At 50.9% G+C, this 18,616-nt stretch overlaps 2 protein-coding genes across 2 annotated transcripts; one reads left to right on the top strand and one right to left on the bottom strand.

Moving 5' to 3' along the window:
• Positions 1-4,677: 4,677 nt before the first annotated feature.
• Positions 4,678-5,355, bottom strand: PG998_014273 (uncharacterized protein; the record flags this gene model as incomplete). The annotated part of the gene is made up of 1 exon (XM_066881089.1): positions 4,678-5,355. The coding sequence occupies one exon, from the start codon at positions 5,353-5,355 to the stop codon at positions 4,678-4,680; it is 678 nt and encodes a 225-aa protein (XP_066723941.1).
• A 10,699-nt stretch (positions 5,356-16,054) lies between these two features.
• PG998_014272 (uncharacterized protein) lies at positions 16,055-16,462 on the top strand (the record flags this gene model as incomplete). The annotated part of the gene is made up of 1 exon (XM_066881088.1): positions 16,055-16,462. One exon carries the CDS (start codon positions 16,055-16,057, stop codon positions 16,460-16,462), a length of 408 nt encoding a protein of 135 aa, XP_066723940.1.
• Positions 16,463-18,616: the final 2,154 nt, after the last annotated feature.

The raw sequence follows: 18,616 nt of genomic DNA, 5'->3' as shown, positions 1-18,616 counted from the left end.
ATGGTTTTAACTTGCCAGCTGACCCACAGAGACCAAAGTGAGAGCATATCAATCGGTGAATGCATTAGGTTCAAATGTCACAACCACAACATAAGTACAGAGTCAAACCAGTCCCGCAGCGCTAGAAGCGCAAGTGCCGAACCCCACAGCAGCTGACCTATCAGTACTTCCTCGACTATATAAGAAGAGGCTTCTGGTCCGTACTTATCATAAGATGACAACTCAGTCGTTTGCATCTATTCCTGACAATGCTACCTGAAGCTACGTCCGGTCCAATTGGCTTCGTACCCCAAGGTACATTCGTCCAAAAGAGACCGGTGCAGTACTCGACGGTGTAGCTTTGTCATTTTGCGATGCTAGAGACTCTCGATTAGGAAGTGCTTTTTCGGAGCCAGCCCAACGACTGGTTAAGCTGCGGTAGGGCAGATGTAGGCCTCAGGACGTAGAGGTGCTGATGGCGCCGCCGGCCCAAAAATGAGCAAAGCCAGCAAACTTAGAGCGAATGGGGACCCCAAGCAGACGCCAATATAGTTGTGCCCATTACTGGGCGTGGGGCACTTACTGCTCACAAGAGGCACTCCGGAGTTCCTCCAATTCCTACCGAGTAGTATGCATCTGGGAGGCCAAACTACCATTCTGGTCCGCACGACCGTTGTCTCTCGTTGTACTCTTTTCGAAGTGCGCCGATCCCGAATGGAGCCAGAATCATCCAGCAGCGTATTCTCCTTTCGCTGCATCCGTCGAGAGCTCGAAGATCCTCGCGCGCTGTTTCCGGTCTTGACTTCCTAGTTGCCTGCAGACCTGTTGGCCCTACTGTTGGAGTGCAGGTCGGAAGAGTATGGCGCACTAGCGCAGCCAGCGGGCCAGGCCTAGAACCCACCGTTGTTAGCGTAGAGCTGGTTCGCGACCCCGCGTCATTTTAGGACCAACTGCCCAATCCTCCTGAGCTGTACAATAACTTCTCCTCAAGACACGCTGAAGAGAAGCTGGCTCGAGATTCCTCTCGTCAATATGGGTTCAGAATCGGACCAGCAGCTCCCCCGGCGAGGTTCGCCCAACTCGAGCTCATCATGTTATCAACGTTTCGCACCCGCAAACCAGCACTTGCTATATCTACCGTCACGCGGGACGCTATTGTAGCTTAATGGACACTCCAGGAATACGGAAACTACCAAAGAGTGGGAAGGGGACGTATGTTTCGCTAGTGACCGTACATGATATTACAAAATAGGGCCATGGAACCCATATTTATCGAGGCCCCATAGAGCGCGTCTGGTTCCGTACGCCCTCGGGGCAAACGAGCAATAATGGCCGACGTCCAGAACAAGACAGCCATGGATGTACTTAAGGACCGCTGACGCACAGTACCATCATTCCTCAAGGTCTGATCAAGATGAGATTGTCCATCCCCGTCTTGCTCGCTCCCATTGTGGGAGTGTTAGGCTTGGAAGTCTCACCTGGGGACATTGTCAAGTTCGAGTTCCAGGTGGGAACGCTCAAAGCTATAGGCTCCCTAGAGTTCGAACCTGATTACTGCCCCCACACACAAAGCTCGCCGCAACAAACGACGACAACCACTGAGAGTTCCTTGGATGCCCCGGCAACCAACGCCAACACGGGTGAGGCTCAACGTATCACGAGAACTGTAATACAAACTGTGTTTGTCACCATCACGGATTCCACCCCCAACCCAACTACAGTCCTGCACTTTGGCTCGGTCCGGACTGCAAGCGCCAATTGGACAGGTAGCGCAAATGGGACAACCCGCACTATGGGTACCATTGGTACGATGATCAGTCTCATGCCAACTAACAGCACGTTCGCCAATGTCTCTTTTATTCGCTCGCCGACCCCTACGGCGGGTCTAACGGTCACTTCAGATGGAAATACTCTAAGTCAGCCAGTCTGGTACTATTTTACGATGTTGATAATTGCAAGCCGTGTCTTAGGTATCTAGATAGTCCATAGTAGCATACATGGGAGAACCCGCACTACGATTAGATCTAACCAATGCGATCCTATCCCTGAGCCTTTCCAAGCGGAAGTAGGGGTTTGCGTTGCCATATTGTATTATGAACTCACGTCAACTGTGAATGAACCCGACAAGTCTTAATGCGCGATTTGGATACTAACCGGACCGTAAACACTGGTGAAAATTTGTACCGTATATGTATGTAGAACCGCCTCGTTATATATTGGTTGCCATGTTCCGGTTACGGCGTCACAGCACATGAGTACGTATCTGCTATTATCAGCCCAGCGATCAATTTACCCAAGGATCATAGTCGAAGACATCTCTGTTTTGGGACAAAACACCAAGTCCCTCTGATCTATCTAAACGTCTAGTCTAACTGGCCTCTGCCTGTGTTACTACTCCGGTTATGGGGTACTAGGCTACCGTCGGTTGGCGCAGGCGCAAGTTTCCGATATTGGATCAGTTCCTCAGTTTCGCAATATAGTTTGACTAGGTATTCCATAGCTGGAGCGTTCTTGAGGAACTTGGCCACTTGAGTACCTGCACTAATTAGCTGCAGGACATTCCTGTCGTCTTTTAGCGGCCGGGATTGGTGCTTTGCAGCATGGCGCATCTCCAGAGAGTTTTCTAAGATGGTAACCAACTGCTTAATTTGTCCACCATAAATGACACGGCTCGGAATCCTCCTCTTGGTTGCCAGGCTCTTAAGCAGGGCCACCCACTCCGTCCATTCCCGATCACTTGGTCCTTCGACCGGCCGCTTATCCTGGGTAAGAGGGACCGGAAATTGGTATTTTGCCACGAAGTCAAAAGCACATTGAGAGAGCCGGTCGTTGACTTGATTCAACACGTCATCTTGTTCCTGCGCCAGTAAGTTGGTGGGTAAATGGCGTGGTCCGTCAAACCCGCCTCGTAGGATTCGATTTGCATTGCTGCTATTGCCTCTCGCCATTGTGTTGCTACCCCTGTCACCGCCGCGGTATTCGATTGAGCCAAGGGCTATACGCGTCATTTTCTAGCCAAAGCATGTGCCGCTCTGCCTGTAATTGAACTAGAAGCCCGGCCCCACGTAGCACAGCCACTTTCTCCTGGGGCTGACGTAGGAGCCACCCCCTTAACTCGCTTCTTCCGCCGTCTAATATTCATGCCCTTTTAGCACCTGAGCCAAATAGCTTCTATGGTCACAATCGTGGAGACCAACCTTCAATACAGGTAGTACACTTTTATTTTCGATATTCTACCAACAATTCTACGGTAGGTCCTATGGTTTCTCCCCCTACCAATGTAGAACGTCCGTGTTAGGCTAGCACTGGTAGCTTGTCGAGATCTCCAAGTGCTGCAGTGGTCATGCATATCTCTGCCGTTTGTCCTCTCCATACAAGGCCTGGCTCGCCTCTCGAGCAACATACACCTCCGCGAGCTGGTACGAGGGAAAGCCCTATCGTGGATACTGGCGTTCTGGTTCGCGTGGCCAAGGCTGGTACTCACTCATCGTACTACCCCTCGGGAGTTTCGACCCGATCGGATTGCATGGAAGTTTTCTTGAGACAGAACTCGCGAAATATATACCTGCATTTTCCCGAAAACGAGTTTGCGATCTCTTCTTTCCCATTCACCTCATAGCGTAGAGTGGGGATAGATGGGTCTGTCCTTGGTTTGGTGTACCTGAATATCTCCTTCCCACTGGCCTCCGATAGAAACGTGAACCAGTGGTCTGATTCGGCCTCGTCGATGACCTGGAAGTAGATTTTCCTAGCTTCCTTAGCGCGATCTCTATGTCGCCCTCGTCATGGAACGCCTTTAAGAACGACTGCACCGTTTCGACATTCATCAACGAGACTAACTACCTCGAGATCAAACTCGTCGTCACCAGCTGTATCCTGAAAGAGATTAACCGAATTCGCCTCCTGTTTAGCTGGTAAACCGACCTCCTATACTCTCCCTACTATCCGTCAGTCGCTACATCGTATCTGCTGGTCTATAACGCAAAAGATTATAACGCATTAACAACAGGTGGAGGATAGTATAAAAAATGCAGAAAATGGGCGACGAAAAATCAAACCCGGCCTCATGATCGAGCTTGTCGATGCAGGCAGCCGCTGCCCTGGAGATCAGCATCAAGCGAATGGACCGGTGACCAGGCCTCCTAGTCGAAATGTTGCCTCTAGCGCTGCATCATGCCCATATGAATCGTCGGTCTTCCTCTGGGCAGCCTGTCGCCAAAGTCCCAGTGGACCGGCTGGTTTTGCGCACTTGGCACTGTTACCGCCCTGTGCTCATCATCCCCGGCTCTTTGGCGACATTGCATTCCTCTCCCACTTTCCCTCACTTGTTAACGATCGCCTTTGTGAAGTGGCGTCAAGTCTAGTTGGGAAAGGGTACAGTGCCCCTTTCTTTCTCCTTGGGGGCCCTGGCCTATGGCTGGCGGCAACCACCGGATAAGTAACCAATCTTCCCCCAAAGCGGCGCAAAGTCCACCAGGAAGATAGTGTAGTAACAATCAGCCACGAAGTTGGTCAATTTTGTATATTGATTAGACCAAAAGCAACAACTATAGCACAGTTCAAGCCGGAGACAGACAGCAAAAAGTCGCCCCGGTGCTAATAGCTACGAAGTAGAATGCCAATTCGAAACAACCACAATACTAAGCTAACGAAAAAAAGGCACTCCCGAACATAGGTAAGGTAGGTAAACCTTATAGTTCAGATCAGAGAGCCCATGCTCGGCAACAACTCCTCAAAACTTCCAAACTTATTGGCCAAATCCTCCAAGTCCACCTCAATACTATAGTCATTATCCAACACCCCGGATTCGTGAGCAAAAGCCCAGACCATCGAAATCATTTCCTCTATCCGCTTCTGGAACGAGACTCGGACTCGGATCACTTTCTTCAGCTGCTCTTCGATCGCGGCTATGTCAACTTCTTTCTCTGCTTGCTGGAGCATCTCTAATTTTAGACGGGCCGATCTCTCTCGCAATATCTTAAACAGGCGATCAGCTGCCTCGGTATTCGCTACGTCTTCGGCATGGTGGCTTAGTCTGGGACGCTTCCTAGGGGCCGGATGGCTGTCTCTATTGACTTGGAGTTCGGGCAGCTTGATTGTTGCTGGGTCTTCACCGTGGAGGAGAGCAAGTTCTCTAGCTTTTTTCAATTGAGGGTTCTTGAATGGGGCGATGCCAACTGAGGAAACGACCTTCGGATCATGAGTAGGCTCACTGAGAGCGACGGTTCCTTCACTCATGGAATCCTCGTCCACCTCTGGGAGTGCCGGGGAATATGCGGCTATAGCTGATTGATGGGCACTGAGGCTGCTCTGGTGTGCCTGAGATGGACTGCTCTCATACCGGATATGGTTCTGGCTGCCTTCGACTGGTTGCATGCTTATTATGGTGAACAGTTGAGGGATAAATATGGAGGGTAGTAGGGGGTAGGTAAGCGGTTCAGAGAAGAAAAATGGGAGGAAGATGGGAGAAAGAAGGCGAAAAAAGGATAACTGGAAAGGCAGGAGGATGACACCCTTTTATACTTCGTTTTCTCACCTATTTCGGTATTGATGACCTCCTTCCGGGGCTGTGGGGATGTGGCTGGGTTGGCAAGACACAGCTGGTTCGGTAAAAGGAATGTTGAACTACGGTTGTCAGGACGTGCTTTAGCAAATGAAAGAAGATCAGGAAAATGAGCCAGATTAACCATCCTGTCACGGCATACTCGTAGTACCAAGGCTCTATATCTGTCTTCACCAGGCTGGCATGTGTCGGACAACGTGGAGTAAGCTATGCGCAAGTAAGAGTCCGCCCTCTGAGCAGCTTTTACCACGAGGTTAGCAGCGCCGAGCCGGCTCAGTACCAAAGCGAGCTTGACGATATCAACTACTTGATCGAGATTTTGGGCCGGGATTTCGAAATCGAGGAAAGCGAGCATGGGCTTCAACACAATAGAAGACACCGGCGGTCTGCGCGAATCGCGGCTAGGAGCTACTGAAGCTAATGCGAATTGACGGAATGGTATCCATTCAGCCAACCAGAGGCCTTCAGGGAATCGGTAGAATGGACAACCTACGTGCTACCAGATATCAAGAGACCGCACCACAGTACTGGTCAGAGATAAGGGTATAGAGATGGGGAAATCGGTTGGTGTATTATGCAAATACTGCGGCAACATTATAAAGTCTAAGCGACTTGGGAGTGGCGGGTGGAACATCGTACTTTTCCGTGCCCAGAGCATAGTGGCGTGCTTGTAGAAGGAGAGCTGGATTGCATGCATAGTAAGAGAGGGAAGTGGATTCACTAGCAAGGCAGTGACTGATCATGTTGGACACTGTCACACATCGATGGAGAAGAGCGCAAAGAGCACAATGAATTAGAAAACTGAACTGAATTATGTCGCAACTGCTAAAAACGCGTCCCGTCAACGCTGGCCTGAGTGCTGCCCACAATCTCCCGGCTGGCTCTGGCTGTTTCGTCGAAAAGGAAATACCTCCTATGGCGTCCATATCCCACTCTTCGTACCAATGGACCCCCTTTTACTTGATCTCTATGGTGCGTAGTTGGCTTTGGAAGCGTCACTTTCATCCCAATATTCCACATGCGGCAAATGCGACGAGGGTGTCGAAGGGGCAGATTACGCCACTCAGTCCGGCATGTTGGACATGCAGCCGAGTACATACGGTTCAGTGCCACGCATCGACAGCAAAATGTGTGTCCTTTCCCATGTTAGCTACGTTCGACATGGGGAAATACAGCATACCACACGGCAGCCTGTCCGGAGCCTTCATCCACTGCCAGCATATCTCACACGTCCCGAGCCGGAATGTCTTCAAAGGCCTTTGAGACCCACAAAGTCCTTGATGGGAGATCTGTGGACACCGATATACTTGACAGCTGGCGCAAAGGACCTATCGCTGATCAGCGTGGTTCAACGTGGGGATCATCAAGACGTACACATCGGCAACGCTCAAGAACATAGCAGACCTCGGCAGTTTGCTCATCGCTTGAAATAACACCGCGGCAACGACGACAATTGAGTACGTTGACTGTGAGGTCGATTAAAGCCGTCGCCCCGTTGATCATCGGGATTCGAGCTCTGAGCCTCTCCGTATGTCGGTAACGATCCCAAACGTAAAGAGAGCTTCGGTGGGAGCCGTCTGCTGAGTGTCGGGCTTCTCGTTACTTAGACCGTGGTCGTTCCCTGAAATAAGGGGGAGGATAAGAAGACGCCTACGGTACCACCAAGGAAGAGTGAGGGGCTACGAAAGAAGATAAAAGAACGGAAACAAAGTATTTAAGGTATGGGGAGAGACTACAGAGCGCTTATAGTCTCTATGATACAGTACGTACGACCGTGTGCATTGTACAATATATGTTGTAAGCACAGTGAAGCAGCATCAAGAGAGCAAGTGACTTGCCACGTGAGTGTGCTGGTGCCTGTATGATCTCCACCCTCCACGGGTCTGCTGCTGTTCGCCAATATGGAGTGGCGGCGTCATCAACACCTCTATCCATTCTTGGGTCTATATCTAGCCTATTGTAACATATGGATCTTATCGTCCTGTACGCCATAAACGCGCGATTATACAGCCCGGTGTCCATAATCCGAATGCAGTTGGGAACAAGCTGCATGTGAGTCGGCTACAAAAAGCGCTTCCTCCTCGAGGAATCGCTAGCTTCGCAACATGGCCTACTAGCAGCTGATACCTCTGAAGAACCGGCGCCTGTGTAGTGTTATCGTCCGTCGCGGTTCTGCTGCTATGAACGACGGATCAGCAACTCTCCCCATCCTGAGGTCTATATCTACCCTACTGTAGCTTATGCATCTTGCAATCCAGTATCTATGCAAAGGGCACCCGGTGCAAATGTAGGATCCGCCTCTTCTGGAACAGGATTACGGTCCCTGACTGAATCACCTTCATGTTCTTGATGCCTACAGTATCAATCTTTCTACAATGTAAGCGGCTAAAAAGCGAAAAGAGCAAGAAGCTGAACGATTGATGACACTGGGCTTTCATTTTGGTCGTACACACAGTCGGCTTCAGTATATATGTCTAGGAAAGTAGTGATTGTAGTACAGTAGAACTTCACAAGGCTTCCGTCACTCCGCCTCTCCTTCCTATCAGCCTTCGCATTGAAACTGAGCTTTTTGTTACTTACCCAAAACATCTTTACAAACGAAATTGGTATATATAGACAGCATATCGAGAAGGACAGCTACGGCAATGTCAGCTCACTGCAACACATTCCTTGATGATTCGGAAGCGGAAGACGACGACATAGGTAAGTCGATGGTTAAGCAAAAGATGGCTTTTCATTAACTAATTGATGTAGGAACGAACAGTAATTTATCTAGTGATGTGCTAGACAGCCCAGGAAGTCTCAAGGACTTCATCGATGACTCAGCCTCAAACGATAGCAGTTTCGCTATATCAGAGCAGCAAAGCCCCTCGACCGGTGACGAGGGTGAGCCCAGCACGTCGAGATCCCCCCAGAGGAGCGATCGTCCTCCGATGTTGGACATCTCTACAGGCTACTTGCAAACCTACATAAAGCACTTGTCCTGCTTCAGAAGTCGATGGGGGTCGTGGAAGAGCTAGTACTACAGCAGACAGCGTCGCCAATTTCGGCGGAGGATAAGAGCAGGTAAAGCATACAAAGCGCATAGAGGGCCATGCAGGCCTAGATATACCTTTCACCACAGACATATCCTGCGTTTTCGTTACTTCTAGGAGAACAGCTTAGAAAATTCATTACAGAAGAGCCTTGGGAAGTTGTCACACATATCTGTCGTGTTTTGGCGACTCCGACTGCAATTGAACTAGAAGCCTGGCCCCACGTAGCACAGCCACCCGCTTAACCCGCTTCTCCCACTGTCCAATCCCTCTTGTTGAAACGCAGGCACTCAAGGACACTTGTGAGATGCTTTGAGGTTTTTATTAGATGTCCCCGCAGCTATGTTAGCGCTTCAAAGTCACTGTCCAAACCATTCTCCAACCACATCACTTTGACTCCTATCAACATGCTTATCCCCCGTTCCTACGGTCTGGGAAGCACAAGTCTTTACGTCTTCGGCGCTTGATAGTGAATTCGGTGTCAGGGTGGCAGACACGGTAGTGTCTTGTAAGGGCGTCGGCGCGGCTAAAGGTCTTCTCCTCTATGCAAAGGTCGCACCGAATCCTTTTCTTGTGCGTATGGATGCTATTCTCATGGCGAGTGAGATCGTAGGGGCGTGAGAACGTAGTCTTGCAGGGCTTCCCAGTACCCGGATTGACCTTCTCGCAACTATAGGGCGCAGCCTGGCTATTGCAAGGACCGTTTGCCTCCTTGCGGGATGCGCCAGTCCTACTAGTGTTGTTCTGAGTGGTTGCCCAGTGAGTTGATCTGCGATTACGCCTCTGGAATAGCGGCATACCTCCATTTGCACCACTTTTCGACAACCTCTTTGGCACGGTCGAAACGGCATCCAATCCACTGCTGCTAACCAAACTGGGGTATGGGAAAGTTGGACCTGAAAGGGTAGATAGCTGAAAGTCGAGACACATAGAACTCTGGTTCCTCCCAAGCTTGTCAGTTTGCCGAAAAGGAAAGGTAGACAAGTCGGGTTGCCCGGGCTCGTTGGACTCGAACACAATATTCTTTAGAGGCATTGTGCCCGATAGTTCCCGCTGCGGCGGCTGCTGCTGCTGTGTCTGGGCGATTCCGCAAGCTTGATGACGCTGTGATGCTCCCGAAGCACGATCTTGCTTCATCTCCAAATCAATGGGCGAGGAGTGATTCTGTGGCTGTTCACATGGGCCTCTCAGAGACTGCGTTGGTAGTGAAGCTTGGTAGAAAGGCGGATTGCTCTGAACTGACGGCAGAGGAGGACAATCATCCAAATTTCGATCGTTCGCTGCTTGCGGCATCTCAGCGAATGTCTCGCTCAGTGGAAAGTCAGAGAGAAGCGTCTGGGATGCTGGAACCATAGGCATCATCAGTGAAAGTAGGCTATATTCTTCGCTGCTGTAGGTGCCTGACTGAGTGTGCCCCAACCCGAGCATGTTGACAGAATTGACACAACTATGTGGGTTGAGAAGACCATAGTACACGAGGCCCATCTCCGAGTCCGCCAAGGGCATGGTGTTCATTGCTGGCGTAGAGTTCATGCCGTTGGTTGGTTTGTCGTCCATCTGGGAATCGATTGCTGAAATCACTGTTGGAAGTAATGTTGTGTTTGTGGACAGCATAAATGAGAGGAGAAAGAGGAACACTGGCCAAGCTGGTGGGACGTTGCCTCCTTTATAGCTTACTCTCTCCTATTTACTCGTATTTCCGTGGCTATGTATCATGCACGCCTCGGTAAACACGCTTTGGCTCATAGAGAGTGGCAGCGTTGGTGATACCTTGCTCGTCCACGGCTGACTCCTAATAAGATGTAACCGAACATCCCATAAACATCGAAACCTTACACGTAGTATAGGCTTGGAGCACTCCAGACGACTCTGATATAGCGTGGCGTGTGGCATGCCTGGCCAGGTATGGCGTAGTGCACATTCGGTACCAAGTCGACTTCTCAAAAGCGTAGAGGATGACTGACATGAAAGCACCAGTCTTTCGTGAAGCCGGCCTGATCTGATTGAACTGGGCAGTATCGCCACTGCCGACTGCAGCAAGGCAAATACGATTTCCCACCTATCAAGGTGCTTCCAGACACCATAGCCAACCCATAGAGCGTGCCTCGCCCTAGGGCGGTCAGGATTTTCTTAAGTCTGGTCTAATACAAATACGATAGCTCGAAGCTCTCGTCAATCATTCTACTTCCTCCCTACCTTTCACTTCCTCAAGTACTGGCTAGCTGCAAACAGCTCTTGGACCGCAATGACTATTCTCTACGACTTGCGCTTCGTTCCTGCCGGGCTGAGTGTACTGGCCACGCTGCTCCTTGCGTTCGATGTACTTCATAAGCACCGACGAGTAGCACAGCCGCTGAAGGCTTGCCAGTTGCTCCGTGTAAAGTTTCGCCTAGAGCTTCTATTTCTTTCAGCCAGCCAGATCATTCTGTCACTCGCGGTCGTGGTCGTGTTTGCTACGCTCACAGTCTTTGTCGAAATCAACATTTGGACAATATACCTGCTTGGTTCCATCGTAGCGGTAAGCATGATAAATCAGGTACATTGGCCAAGTGGTAGAGTTTACCATCGATGCTGACGTCTCTAGTGCTTCTGGATGAGCAGGATGTGGCCATCAGTGCATGGATCATTACATCTGCTCCGGCTCGCTGTGGGTTTGCCGATAATCATGGGTTCATTTTTGGCGGGCGTCATCATAGCTGGTGTCCATGCCTACCACGGAAGCATCGTCATGCTCGTGTCTGCAGCCACATTTCGGTTATGGGTAGCGTGGGAATGGATGGTGTATCCTCAGAAAAAGCACCGGACGAAGGGCTGCGTCTTCATAGAGGCGTTTCTTTTTTTCGATAATGGTCATAGCCGGTGCTATGGGTATAACGTGTGCCAAAGACTGGAGTCTTCTTCTTGTACTTAGGCTCTACATGCTACTGGTGAGTGGTGGCCCATCCCATATAGAAATTAATACTGACAAATTAGATCATCTCCGTTGGCTATGGAGTAGAAGACCTGTTGGTCGCGGTTTTGTCGATCCGGTATCAGGATGATGACGATGAATGATCTGACGATTTGGAACTTAGTTGATAACTGGTGTCCGGTAACGGGCTGAGATACTCTATTTGGAGAGCAATCATACCGCTTTGGCAGTTCATCAAGATACCCTGCTCCCATGTCCAGTTATCGAGCCGTAGTTTTCGAGCCTCTACTGCGGTAACCGCAATTTGAAATATATAACGCTACTTAAGCAACAGCCGTCATTTGATACGGCTTGAGGAGCATGGCCACGGATGTGCACTTGGTCTCCCGGCTCGAATCGAGCTCATCCATCTTCCAATCGTTGGTAACCTTATCTGTACAGCCCAATGTCAAGTTGATAGAACCGTAAGCATGGAATCGTACACTGTGCCAACGTAAGAATGGAGCTTCATCGATATTCGAAGAGCACTTACGGCCACTGGGGGTCCTCATCTCTGCAGACCCACGTTTGGTTGATATTGAGCGTACGACTGAGACTGTTGAAGTCGAAGGTCGTCTGCGTGGTAGTACCCTCTATTCCATCGGCGCACTTATAGGGAATGGTACCATAGAAGCTGCCAAACGGCTGGCTACCTGATGCACTACATTGAGATGCGTGCAACAACGCGGGATTCGACAGGTCGAAGCTGAGATGTCCCGTGCATTCAACACCTGGTGGTAGAAGTTCCTGATCTCCCAAGAATAGTTGCCGAGGGTCGCAGCCTGGCAGCCTGTCGCATTCGTCCGGCTGCGCATTGGCGAAGCAGCTGCCGATAGTGTAGTCAAGACGGCGATGGCGTGCTGCATGGTGGTCAAGTGACCGGGTCAAGCAAAGTTTGGGCGGATGTCCGCAGCTGAAGCACATCTTGAGAATCACGTCGCGGAGGGCTAAGGCTACCGCTCCCTAAATATCCAGCCAGCCAGCCGCTTTTACGCGAATCAATATCAGAAGATCATACATTTGATCGGCTAGATGTGCGGGTACCTTGGTGTCCTTAGACCACTTTATGGACCAAAGCTGGTTGCAGCTAGAAGTGCTTCCGCCTCTGAGTACTTCATCCCCCTATTCCAGACCAAAAACCGCTCAATCGAATCAGTTTCGCTGCTGGAAAGTAGCCCAGTAGTGGTCCAGGAAAGCAGCATACTGGTCTAGATCCTGCTCCGACTCCCAAGTTGGGCATTCGTACCCAATCCACTTTACAGAGTAGTATAGGACTCCACTTCTGGTGTCATAGTGCCCTATCACCGCATCCATATTATGATCTGATTGGCCCTCCCTGATTGCGGGCCGCTGCTGGCCCTCCAGCCATACGGCCACAGAACCATCTCGTTCGCATACCCAGAGCAAGTCCACGTTCGGCCCGTCCTCCAGCAAACGCTCCTTGTTCTCGGCTACCACGCCATGGAATACAGCATTAGGCGTTTGTAGAGTGTAGAGAACCTGCACTACGACTAGATTCAATGACCAATGTGTTCGGATCCCCAAGCCTTTCAAAGCTGATGTAAGATCTTGCGTTGCCATGTTTTATGCTTCCTTTCGTCATATAAACTCTATCCTGACGAAAAGCTGCGATGTGCGACCATAGTTCTGTACGGTATGTACTAGTGGGAAGCTTGTGTAGAACCGTGTCTGGAAGGCGCTTTTATGTGGATTCCGCTCCCCTATTCCGGTTATGGCGTAACAGCACCAGCTGGGTAGCGACATTATTGACGACGTAGGCCTGAATAGGCTTTTGCCGTGTACACTATAACTATCCGATTCGGGTCACAGTAGGCACACCTAGCACTAAAAGTCGACCTAGGTAAAAGTTGGCTCCTGTCTCCAAATTGCCAAAAAGCGCCATAGTATAGTTGCAGTTTTCCAACTCATATAGATGGGCATCTCGTCAGATCTGCGTCCTTAGGGCTTAGGTGAGTGAGGAAAGTCGCATTGTAAGAATCATGGCAACTGGGTTGGATCCCTCATGTCAGTCAGGTACCAAACGAGCCATGACTACGACCGCGCTTGCACGACTAAGCCTAAACGCTATAACCGAAGAAATGACGTCCATTTTAGCACGTACTACCCACGACATCCTCTCCCACGTAACATCGCCGGATGCAGTTGGCATTCATCAAGCCTCCAGGTGTTGCCGAAGATGGACGGGAGGCGTCTCCGATAGTTCAGTGGATAGTGAGACATTATTGCTTCAACGTTTCATTTCCCATCTGGTGAAGACCTCCAACACCAATCCGCTTACATTGCTGGCTACCTTGGAGTATTTACACCGCTTGGAAGGCAAGCTCAGGTTGGCGACACGGAAATTCAAATGTACAACGTACCGTATCTTCCTAGCTGCGCTGATAGTAGCGAATAAGTATCTATACGATTGGTCGCCGAAGAACAAGACGTGGGCCAGATACAGTCGTTGGTCTTGTGGAACGGTCCGCTTCCGGTTCACTCTACCGGATGTCAACTTGATGGAGGCCGAGATGTTGTCCTTGCTCGAATGGCGGCTAGTCGTCACTGCAGATGACTTCTTCCGCGTTCAGATGACATCCTTGAGCCCAGGTGAGAAGAAACTACCAGATTCGGTACATCAGTGTTCACAGCTGGGCTGATATTCATAGCTAGTGGCATAGCTGAAACACGAGAAAGAATGATGGACCCAGTAGAACTGCGAGTACGCCGATACTCGGCTTGGGAACAAAAGGAATCAAGACCAATATGAGGCTGAAGTGAGCGTGCCTCAAGAGCATAATCTAGCATCATCCTCTTTGACTGTGTTCAATAGAATGACTCTCTTCTATTTGACTAGCCTGGCTTGCACCCAGTCATGCCATTTCTCCTGTGTGTCTGTATAATTTGATACCTCGAAGATCTATACGAAGCGGCCTCCCTCAGGTAGCCCACGCCCAAGTCCCTGCGCCCATGCATATGGACTAAGGGGACACCATCTTCCATGGCTGACTTCTGTCCTGGAGAGCCGAATGAAGCCGCTATTGGGACCACAAACACACACACGTAGCGTGATCTGGCACGATCATATTGAGTTGGTGTGTTTTATCCGGCGCAAATGCCTGCTCGATTGATAGACAGCTCTTGAAGATCGATTCGACGAGCAATTATGGGTACACGACGGGAGATGAAGTTTAGCCGTAGAGCCCCAATGGGAGCGGCGAGGCTTGAGAAACAAAATAGGAGGCGATCCGGCTCGAGAAACCGAACGGCTACGGTACTGTAGCAACTCTTATTCAAAGGTACCCCTTCGTAGTATCCTCGGTTCTGCTGGTGGCATCGGCCATCACACAGACATATCATTACATGGTAGAAGGTGGTCTTGAGTATGGTCTCCTTACGACGGGCGAGGCGATTGTGTTTCTTAAAGTCGATTGGGCCGAGCCCCATACTCTGTACTATCATTTGGCAGAGCCTGGTCCAGAGGTATTGGCTCATCCGAACAATGCCAACATCTGCTCGGCTGTCGGCCAATACTTAGCGTTCACACTGATGGCGCTTGGGGCGCCTGGGGAACGTCGGCAGCATGGGCAGGAAGAGCGCGGGAGAGCTAAGAATGGCCTTGAGAAGTGGGCTGAGTATTTCGAAACGACACTACGTTCTGTTCCAGAAAATGAACGATCGGCATCGCCAGAAAACTCGTCTTGCTACGTACCTACAACCTACGAAGAGGTCGACCGCTCACCTCACCTTCTCCGTCGAAGGAGACGCCGATCCACTGATGGAGTGCCTAAGGAGCAGTCAAGAAAGGATCCGCCAGGTTCATCCGACGATGATGAAGAAGCAGCACCAAAACCGCCGGATACTCCCACTCCTGCCGAGAGAAATACAGGAGGGGCTCGGCGCAGCCAGCGTTTGGCGTATCGGTCTCGCCCAAGGGGAAGCGGCGCGCAGGAGCAGTCATAATGTTCACAAAAATGCCTTTTGGGGCTGGTCCAAGGGGGTTTCTTGGATATGCGTTGCCCGAACGTGACACTTCATCGCAAGGGCGATACTAGCGACCGTGAGCGTCATCCTGTCGATCATGCAGAGTGGCTTCGCCTGCTGTGGGAACAGCTAGAGCAATCCCTTGACGACGGGATTACGCCCCTAGGCGGTGGTGGTGCGCGGAGTGTACTCTTTCAAGTGACTCACCTTGCCTATGGCTACACCTTTGTCAGCAAGGGTACAGTGCAGGCTTTTGTTCAAGACCTCGAGCACGAGGCTGCGGTCTACCAGCGTCTCAAGCGTCTCCAGGGTGTGCACGTGCCCGTGTTCCTGGGCGCCATTGACGTCCGGTCGATGAGAAAGATTTATTACTATGACCATCGGGTCTATGTTGTTCATATGACATTTCTGTCTTGGGGTGGGCTTAGTATTGCCCAGTCGGTGAATGGAGACGGGCAGAAAGCCCTCCAGTATGAGGCTATTCGAGCCTTGCAGGCCCTGCACCAGGAAGGGGTGACTCATCGAGACGTGCGATCAGCGAACATGTTGTCCAATGCTGAGACGAATGGAGTCATGCTCATTGACTTCGAGCGATCTTCACTACTCCAGCCGCCTCGACGTCCACTGGCGCAGTTGGTGCCCAACAAGCGGAAACGCGGACCAGGCAATAAGTATCTCGGAAAAGCCGCTCGCAAGCCACAAAATGGGAGAGACGAGGGTATGGCATTTGCGGAGGAGACTTCGAGAATGAGAAGTGTATTCTTAGAGCTAGACCTGTCCCGAGAACAACCCACTTTGACAAGTTTACCCACGATTTCGGGTGGTATCAGCGTTCCCCCAGATATTCCTGTTTTGCGTCGAGCTTTGGAACGACCTGTCTCTGCTCTGGTAGGAACACTGCGGTGCGAAGGGCGATGCAATAAGCTGCGGGGCGACGAGACCGCCGCGTAAGTGGATCGAGTGCCCGAAGATAGCACACTCCGTTCAGCCTCCGGCGGGGTCTGGTCGTTACAGATTGAATGGTGTGGAGTAGGATTCGAGCTTCGCCTGTCGATTTTTCGAGTTCCGAGATAAATTACTTCGCGAAATGCGGCCATAGCTCTAATCGCTTGTTGCTGGTTTTGGAGTCGTTGGGTCGAGAACCGCCGTGTTAGGAAACCGTGATGGAGAACATCAATGTGGGCTGTGCCAGTGGGTAAAGCGCGTTCCGATTATCGTAACGAGACGCATGGACTAGCTGTGCACAGGAAACGAATGCTGCACGACGGAACCAGGTTTTCATCTATCTATTTAAGATTAATCTCTACTATTGGTACAATACGTTGTACATGCGCCGATGCTCATGAACTATATGCCCTGAATCGGTCGCTGCGATCTCCTGACTTATTTAGTGCCAGTCAACATCACTTTACCTCCACTGAGACGCGTCCTTGCCACCCACTTCCGCACATGCGTATGTTTACCGTACCCGCAGATGCACCACCGACCGAGCATATGTAGTTGAACTTAACTCTGATACAAGATATTTTTTGGCCAAGCGGCACACTATATCTTGTAACAGACTAGAGACGTGGTAGATTGCAGGTGCAGCTCACAAGCCCTGGTGCTGAAGCAAAGCAGACCTGTACATTGACGGCTAATTTATTCTCTTGTGGCTGTACAATGCAAGAAGCGGTTTTCCGCCAACGGTGTAGTCTGGGATTTTATCAGCCTTATTTGCATTGCTTGCTGAGTAGGACTCTGATGTGGCAGCAGCCAATATGTTTAGAGCTGTTTCATTGCTCAGCGCACTCCGCTTCTTTGAACAGTTTGCAAGCGATTACCCCGCGGTTCGTCTTACTACCCCGCAACAAGGCTATCTACGTACATGCTTCAAGGGGCACAAATACTTAATCCATGACTCTCTAACGGTAGTCCCTGCAGCCCTTACGCAGTTGAAATCCAACTACATTAGACAGCACTGGGTCGGACTACTGCTAGATTTTGCGATATGCCCTCCGGACAAAATATTCGGTATTCCCATGTCGGCCCCAGGCTGCGTCTTTGTTGCCGCCCTTGTTCCAACATTGGCAGGTAAATGATACCCAGGACTTCCTGCTGCATCGATCCCGGGTTCCCCAACCACACGCTCCACACCCATAGGCTCCGTCTGTGTGCAAGCCGCATTATATGTGCTCTCGCGGGGCTGGTGCAACTATATACCTCTCACTGAGAGGCGGCAGATAACAGGTCACGTTCTCACTCTTACGGGACAGACGATAGCTTTATCGAGTGCCTTGGTGTTTACTCTTGTTCTCTTTGGACAAGCGCCCTTCTGGCGTCGTAGTCCGGAATTCTCGCCATCGTTCGCCAATGTTCGAAGCTGTAACGGGTGTCAGTGCCACTACCACGCAGTGGGTGGAATCGGTGATGAGGGAGATCTGCCTGTACTCAGCGGGGCGGAGATTGGCTAATCCGTAGCGTACAATGATCCCATGGTGAGCCAGCAGTCACGTGCCACTGCACAAGCCAGAGGACCATCCGTCAAACTCGTCCGGTACTCTGACGTCGGGAACATCACAACGCGCAAAGTCGTTAACCATTCTCGCCCTACCCGCATCATCACTCTGGGCAGCAATCCTGAGCCTTGGGATTGGTGTATCCAACGAGGTTGTACACTCTAGTTTTCGATTTCGTATTAAAGTCCAAACTGCTGTTATGAAGCCGCCCATCGTACGCCCCGGGAGTGCGACCGTTGGTAAGGAGACTCAGGCTTGCCTGCACCACTGCCTTACCTACATGACAAGCATCAGGTGCATGCCTTAGCCACGCCCACGAAGACCGTTATGAAAGCAGCGCTTGAATCGCTCCGGGCTATTCTTTGCTCACACTTGAAGCTGATCGTTCACCCTGTCTGCTCGGCCGCGAAACATGTTTCCTACACTGCCTTGTTGCAGGACGACTGTTAAGGAACCTCGCCCCCAAGCTCGATATCGTCAGGATTATCAGGAATGGCTGGTGCAGACCGAGTAGCAGATACTCGTTGATGTTAATGCATCGTTTCCCGACCAAGACCCGACCGTCCAACATCCGACCGCACCCAGCCTCGCCCGACATCGTCCAATA

The sequence above is a fragment of the Apiospora kogelbergensis genome (assembly GCF_038363985.1).
Source record: "Apiospora kogelbergensis strain CBS 113332 chromosome Unknown utg000010l_segment0_segment0, whole genome shotgun sequence".
In the NCBI taxonomy this organism is placed as follows: Eukaryota; Fungi; Ascomycota; class Sordariomycetes; order Amphisphaeriales; family Apiosporaceae; genus Apiospora; species Apiospora kogelbergensis.
This window is presented reverse-complemented; position numbering and strand designations above follow the sequence as displayed.